General features: G+C 41.2%; 1 protein-coding gene across 1 annotated transcript; it reads right to left on the bottom strand.

The window, feature by feature from the left end:
- Positions 1 to 2,860: 2,860 nt before the first annotated feature.
- Positions 2,861 to 3,586, bottom strand: LOC122650738. Its single transcript, XM_043844128.1, has one exon. The coding sequence runs from the start codon at positions 3,584 to 3,586 to the stop codon at positions 2,861 to 2,863; it is 726 nt and encodes a 241-aa protein (XP_043700063.1).
- Between the last annotated feature and the right edge of the window lie 4,591 nt (positions 3,587 to 8,177).

Here is an 8,177-nt window from a genome sequence, read left to right as displayed (position 1 = left end):
GAATAATTTTTGGATAGTGCTTTTTTGAATGCAGGTTCTCCTAAATGGATATGAATACAGATCGAATATGATTTTTTGACTATCCATTGACATATTTACCATTTTTATGATGAGGGTTAGGATTGAGACTTGAGAGTTCAGTAACTACCATTTCTTTTACTCTTCTTAGTCTTTTATTCTTTTACGTTTTTAACTTTTGATTTTTTAATAGATATGTAATTCCATGTATCACAATGCATAAAATAACATATATAAACCAATAGCAAATCCAGAAAAAGAATCACATTATCTTAACTTATAATTTATAAAAATAAGCTAATAAAATCCAGTAAGGTAGCTTAAAAGGATAGGCAAACACACAGTTATATTTCAGATATTTTATTACTGTAGGATTGCTAAACGAATCGGATAATAACAGATCGGATAGGGGGATTATCATATTCGTATCAGATTAGTTTCGGACGGATTCGAATTCTCCTAAATGGATACGAACGCGGATCGAATACAGATTTACAAATATCCATTTACATCCCTATTATTACCATTAGGCTCTTTGCAAGGCCTAAATTAGCTACCAGTGCCTCATACTCAGCCTCATTGTTTATAGTTTGGAACTCAAATCTCAGTGCATACTAAACTATAAATCCTTCTGAGCTCATCAAAATCAGCCCTGCCCCGCATCCGGTGCTGTTGGAGGAGCCATCCGCATATAATGTCCAAGGTTTTGTCTGTTCTTTATGATCGGTGTCTGTTGCTAAGTTGTCGTATGGTATGTTGCATTCGATGACAAAATTTACCTGATGCTTTTATAGTGGTGTGCAGTTTATATTGCATCTCGAATTCTCTGAGCTCAACCGACCATGCGAATTCAAAGGTTGATTCATCACTACCACTATCGTGTGAGCCTGAAAGTAAAGCCTTAACTTCCGTGCAGCCACTATTAGCGTATAGGCATGCTTTTCTACGTTGCTATATCTTGTTTCTGCATCCAGGAGCACTTTATTGACATGGTATACTGGCTTTTACACTCATCCACTGCCTTTTACCAGTACTGTACTGACGGCTACCATGGTAACGACTAGGTAAAGCTGGAGCTCGTCTCTAGGATCAGGTTTCGTTAGCAATTGTGGATTTGCCAAGTATTTCTTTAGATCTATGAACTCTTTTTGATACTCCTCCGTCCATTCAAAAGTAAGCTTTACCCCTTTGATCTATCTTTTAGCTGTTCGATAAGTAATTCATGGCCTGCCATGGTATCTCAATAAGTCAATGCGAGGCAAGGGGTAGTAGTCTTTAGGGCATGCTTTGTTCAAATCAGTAAAATCAATAGACATGCGCCACTTGCCATTAGGCTTGGGCACCATAACTACATTAGAGCCACTCAGGATAAATGGCCTCTTCAATGAATCCTGTCTCCAGTAGCTTGACTACTTCCTCCATCACTTTCCCTGGCGCTCGGGTACAAAGGTCCTCTTCTTTTGGAAGACTGGCTGTGATGCTGGATGGACGTTCAACCTGTGCTCGACTAACTCTTGGTCAGTTCTGGGCATATCAGTAGCTGACCATGCAAAGACATCTGCATCGGCCCTCAAGAACTCAACCATGCACTTCTTCTGCTCATCCGTCAAGCCTGCGCCTATTTGTACGATGCGGCGATCATCCCCCTCAACAATCTCCACTAAGACTAGGTCCTCAGCTAGCTCTGACCTTTCCTGCTCAGTGTCATCGCGTGCATCTTCGAGTGTAACCTAGAGTATCTGTGGCTCCTTCCCTTTTCCTCTCAGATAACCTTCATAGCATTTTCTTGAGGTTATCTGGCTTCCATAACACTCTCCTACACCTCCTTCATCGGGGAACTTCATTACGAGGTAGGGAGTGGAGACTATGGCATGCAGGGCATTGAGGCTTGGTCGATCGAGTATTCCATTGAAGGTGGAATTGACCTTTACCACCAAAAAGTTTATCATTACTGTGGACAATAAGGGCTTAGTCCCACAGTCACCAATAGCTCAATAGAGCCCTCCACAAGCACAGGGGCTCTGAAAAATCCATACAGTGGGGAATCCACCCTCTTCATCATCTCAGGCTTCAATTGTATTTTCTCAAATGCATCATAATAGAGCATGTTAGACGAGTTTCCATTATCAACCAGTATTCTCGCCACCGAGCAATTGGCGACAGTCATCTTGATCACCAAGCCATCATCATGAGGTGATTGGATATCAAAGAGACCTTCATCTGAAAAGGTTATCTGCTGCTCGGTTCTTCTCCTCTTGTATGGTATTTTATCCAAAAATACACACTGAGCATGATGTTTTCTAGAACTTGAAGATTCTCTTCCCAATCCTGGGCCCCCAAAAATAGTGGCTATCTCTTTGAGGGGTGCATTGTTGGTAGGGCGCCTATGCCCAACCGGATCTGTCCTATTTACATTATCCCCCAACCGAGCAGGGGATTTTGCTCTCTCTTCAGGTTCCCATGGTCGGTTCTCCTGCCTCCGGTCACTGCAACCCTTTTTTATGAATCTGCTCAGGCGGCCCCTCTTGATAAGGGCTTCTATCTCCTCCTTTAGCTACCTGCAATCCTCCATGTCATGGCTATGATCTTAGTGGAATCTACAGTACTTGTTCTTGTTGCGCTCCTACGTAGGCTTGATCATCATCCCTAGCCAGCACAGGGTCACTTGATCCTTAATTTCATTAAGGATGTATGCTCGATTTTGGGTGAGGGCGGTGTAGGTGGGCTCTGGTTTCGAATCACCCCTCGGGACCCATGCCCGATCATCTCTCTTTCTCTTCTCATCCTTTTGGCCCTTGCCATCTTTGTGGCTATTTCGTCCAAGATGGGAATCTTTCTTTTCCTAATTTTTCTTTTCTGGCTCTCTTTCCTTCTCTTGCTTGGCTGCAAGAACCTCTACAAGATTGATGTGCTTTTCGCAGCGCGAGAAAAGATTGTGCATATCGGCAGGCTCATCCATGATCATGGACTTCTTCAATTCTACATCCCTGATGCCACTGCGTAGGGCTTGGAATTTCACAATAGGGTCCAAGTCCCAGACTTTTAATGCCTCGCTGTTCAACCTTGTGAGAAAGGCTCTTAGAGTCTCATTGGAACGTTGTCTGATGGCCAACAGATTGGCCATTATCTTCCTGTCGACTCTGCTGCTCATGAAGTTGGCTATAAAGGCTCGTCCAAGTTGCACGAAACTAGAGACTGATCGCGGCTTGAGACACTCGAACCACTCAGTGCTCTTGGCGAGCCCTTCAAGGTAAAGGGGAATGCTCGGCACATGATGGCGCCTCGATGCTCCCCGGAAGAGCATTACAAACTTGAAACTTTCCAGATGGGCCTCTGGATCTATTGTACCTCCATATTGCTCAATGGTGGGCATCTTAAAGCCTTTGGGCAGGCGTTCTACCCTAATCTCCTTTGTGAAGGCAGTGTCGATGGTGAAGTTGAAGTCTTGCTCTTGTAATTCCATCACCTTGTTGTTCAATGCCTGGCCGACCTGAAGGTCATCCCGAGATCCCACCTTACATTGTCTCCAGGGGGGCCTCTTTATCGTTCTCCCAAACATTATTGGCATCGTTGTGATTTTCACTATGTTCAGGAGAATATGTTCTTTCCTTCGCCTGGGATGGATGCGGAGGTGGCGGTAGAACTCCTTGTAGGATATTACACTGCATCTCCATCATCTGCTTTATCTAGTCCGCAACTAAGTTTGCATCGCCGAATCGCTCCACCACCGCATTCGGGAGGGACGTGGTGGATCGACAAGGCCTAGGTTGAGATTCTTCCTCCTTGGAATCGTTCCCTTCTCACGATAACATCGCCTCGTCCGACGTGAGGGCCTCGTGGATCTTTCCGTGCCTCATCGAGCAATGCCTGCCTGAGCGGTAGGGCCAATTTTTGGAGACTTTCGATTGGTTGTGTTAGTCATCATAGTATCTTTCAGATTTTTGCTCTTTGTGTCCCGTAGTCGTAACAGCCAAAAATGTTGCACAAAGAAAGATGTTATTGAGTTTGCGAGGTTTTCCTCCCTACGACACAAGAATTAGTAATGGACACGAAGAACTCTGCCAAATCCTTATTGAATATTGATTAAGTAATACTTGATCTCCTTTCTTGTGGCACTATGGCCTCTCTTTATACATGTTTCTCCCAAGATATCCTTTCCACATGCGAGATTACCTTCCTTCTTCCCCGGATGATTGAGTCATTCTAGGCTTTGGATACTCCCTGGCAGAGTGATCCTCTCCGAATTTTCTGCCATTAGGAGTCTTCCCATACTTGGAGTGTGAAAACCATTCTTAACGCCATCAGGAGTCTTTCCAACGAACCTTGCTGACGTGTCTACCCACATTTTACCTTGTCACATATGATATATGAATCTTCGACGGAATATGCTTTGAGGGCCCCACTCTTCCACGCGTCGGCCTATAACTGGTGGGATACAATATGGTGTATCAATTATTATTATTATTATTATTATTATTATTATTATTATTATTATTATTATTATTATTATTATTATTATTGTGGCAAAAGAATTAGAAAAGACCCACTGAGCTAGGTTCCCAAGATGATGGATGACATTAAGAAGTAGAGCAAAATCCAGCAGTTTTAGAATCATATTCATTAATATGCATCATTGAGCGAGGTTCATGAAAATGAGGAAAAAAGAATGCTAACTAGTTATGTCATTCCTGCACTCAACACAGGAGTGTGAGAAACGACCGTTCACCCCCCAGTAAAATCGGAAATCCCATCAAAACGACGTCTATATGTGCACTCTCATTGCACCGTGTGCTGGTGCAGAAACTACACAACCAGTTAGCATTATGTTGAACAAAAAATTATTATCTTTTAGTAATTAGGTACACATGGGTGGTTACGAAAAAAAAGAGTACACATGTGGTGGTGGGGGGAAGACATGGTAAATTCCACATTAGTGTAACACTCTATAGTACAAGTCACTGAAGCATATATCATTTTCATACCGATCCAAATTGAATTGCAGGTTTGTTAGGAATCTGCAGCAGATATAATGCTCTTGGTAAGAGAGTCTATAGTTGGCGGCCATTAATTAAGTCCCACCTTCATCCTGCTCAACCCATCCTTCTGAAAATAGCTTGACATGGATAGCCGGAAAAAGTGGATAGCTTTGGGGTACAAACTACAAATGTTTCACACGCCTTTATTCATTTTTGTCAAACTTTTAACTTTCTAGCCCGAGGACCCGTACCATCCATGACCCACCCCTACCCCCACCCACACCCACACCCACACCCACAACCTAAAAGGAATTTGGGATCAAACTTTACAAACGCTCACTTTTAAAGTTTTTAAAATGACTTGCAACCGTCCCTTCCTCTCTTTTTGTCTCTATTTTTATTTGATTTTATTTTTATTTTTTGGAAGAAGAGATGAGAAAATTAACATTTCTATAGTTTCTTGACATAATTACATCAATAGTATTGAATAATTCGGAATCAATATTGGTAACAGTCAACTCCGATCTAAATCGTCCGATTCATCAATCCAATTCCCATTATTTAAACCTAGCAACTGTGTAAGCCTCTTTTAAATATGGGCAACTCCCATACTTTGGCTGAAAAGTCTCCATAGCTGTCTTGAATTCGGCCAGATGTCATCCTCAACAATATGGTCTTTAATTCAGATTGTCTATTAGATGGGTAACTAACAATCTGGCTTGGCCACATATGTTTGATGCCCCAGCATGCATCAGCTGTGTACCCATGATATAATACTTTCTTCTATAATTTCATAAATATTACTTTAAGAAATTTTTTAAAAGATGGTTTCATTTTGCCGTGTGGAAGAGGCTATACTTATTCGATTAAGAATGAAATCTGTCAGTTTGAACTTTGAATTGGTTGGCCTAAATAAAAACAAGTAATTATATTTAGGAATAATGAACGCTAACCGGTGCTGTGTATGGACGTGTGTACTTTTGCCCAGATTTCTTAATCATTGTCCATCAATGGATGATTCTAAAAGGTTTCACATAAAACAAAGAGAGCTTAAATAAGAGAATAAAAGGGGAAAATGGACAAATTAAAAAAGAGAATTTGAATTAATAAAAGAAGGAAATAAGGAAGAACATTGCTAACTGATTTGTCAAGCACATTGTCCTTGTTGGACTTGTGTATCCATCAAACCCGATTCGGTCCGGTTCAATCCGGTTATGCTTTGTATTGAACTTTTATACATTTTGGTTTAATATTATCACATGCGATATGAACTTTTTGAGCATTATGCATCCGTAAGTTTTACTTAAAATGGGAGTCACGACTAGGGTTTGGGCTAGGCACCCTTATCATATGGTCGTCGCATTAGGTATGCCTAGACATGTGATGTCAGGGTACAAATGCAAGTACTCACATGATTGATGTGTGTATTGGCGAAGAATTTACTTTATCGATTCCCTCATGTATTACTGCTAGATGTAGGAAGGGATAGACATGTGTCACCAACACCCTTTGCCTGAGGGAACCCTGTCACTGCAAAGTGTGATCACATTCTTTGGTTCAACAATGACTGAGACTCAAGCGAGTCAAAGCTAGTGTTCTGGGAATGCGTGAACACTTTGTGAGTGAAGGAGTTACTCAACATGGTCACCACTGTCCGATTGGGGAACACCAAGATTGAGATTGTCTGTGTATGGTCGGATCAGAATCTGGATCCAGTGCCATTTTGGAAATGGTTTTTGCAAAATCTATTTTACATAAAATATATGATTATTTGAACAAAGTGTTTTATCAAGTTTTGCGGGACCCGATCAGATGCATAGACACTCTTATATGGACATGTACTATGGAATGCGATTTGACAGTACAAGTGTACATGCCCTAGATTCCATAATGATGGTGTTGATTAGTGGGGGGGTTGTACATAATAATTTGTTATCATGTAGGGAGTTATTTGGAATTTGCTAAATTAATTGGTTCTTTATTTAATTAATGGATATGATGCTAATTGTAATTATCCATAAATTTAAATAAAGTAACTAATTAAATCATTCCCTATAAGTTTGAATAGAACTGTCAAACAAAGAGAGAGAGAGAGTCAGACTCTCACAGGGATTTATTTAAATCCATCTAGGATTTAATTAAGATCCTATTATTATAAATAGGACCAAAAATGCAGGACGGGAGGCAGTCTTCCACGTTTACTGGCTCTCCCCCTCCTGGAGTGTTTTGGTCCATCTCTCCCTGTTGTGATCTCTTCTTCTTCTTCATGTTTCTCTCTTCTGTGATTGAGAGTTAGGGTTTTCAAAACCCAGATCTGTGCATGAAGAGTTGAAGAGCATCTAGGATGGGCTTGAAGAACCGTGGCTGCACCATTGGAGGTTCAAATCCGTTTACTTGGAGTGCTCATTGGAGGAAGAACCACTGTCTTTTGGAGGAGCAACACTTGAGGCTCATCAGGTTAGCAGTTCTTCATGAATTCCTCTTGTTTTTAATTATTGATTATTCATGGGATGCGAAAGAAATCCGAATTGATTTATTTTCGCTGCGCATTCGGGTATGGGATGGATCCCTCTTTCCATGTGAGATCAGAGATGAATTTTTCTCCATCTGTTTAGGGTTCCATAATTGTGTGGGACACAAAACAGAAGGGCAGGGCATTGGTTTATCAGACCTAACCCTAGTTGGGATGCACTAGGGTTCCCATGGACGACCATGGGAAACCCTAAAATTTAAATAGGGCGCCCATAGGTGACAATGGGCTATCCCAAGGCGTGCAATACCCTAATTGGTTTATAATTGGTTTTCCAATGGAATCATTACTTGATCCCATGGACCGTAGTTTGACCTACAGTGTGGTATCAGAGCCACCTTTCCCACACATGAATATCAAATAATTAATTGTTTAATGTAATTATCATGAGTGGGATGCAAGTTTCAAATTCTTGATTGAATTTGCACATGGGTGGTTATATGGTTGTTGTAACAACCTTCCCATGTGATGATGGATTTGTGTTAATTTATTATTCCAATTATTGAAACATGACATAAAAGTGGGGCTGATGATAAATTAAATTTTTTTTTTTTTTAATTTTTTTATTTGATCGTGATTTTATGTGGGAGGAACGCACGCTGCCAAGTCTCTGCGCACGCCCCCTTCTCTCCTTGCCCTAGCCCTTGCACACG

The sequence above is a fragment of the Telopea speciosissima genome, chromosome 2, assembly GCF_018873765.1.
Source record: "Telopea speciosissima isolate NSW1024214 ecotype Mountain lineage chromosome 2, Tspe_v1, whole genome shotgun sequence".
In the NCBI taxonomy this organism is placed as follows: Eukaryota; Viridiplantae; Streptophyta; class Magnoliopsida; order Proteales; family Proteaceae; genus Telopea; species Telopea speciosissima.
This window is presented reverse-complemented; position numbering and strand designations above follow the sequence as displayed.

Coding starts and splice junctions, on each gene's coding strand:
- LOC122650738 (XM_043844128.1), bottom strand. CDS start 3,586: ATGCCAATAATGTTTGGGAGAACGATAAAGAGGCCCCCCTGGAGACAA.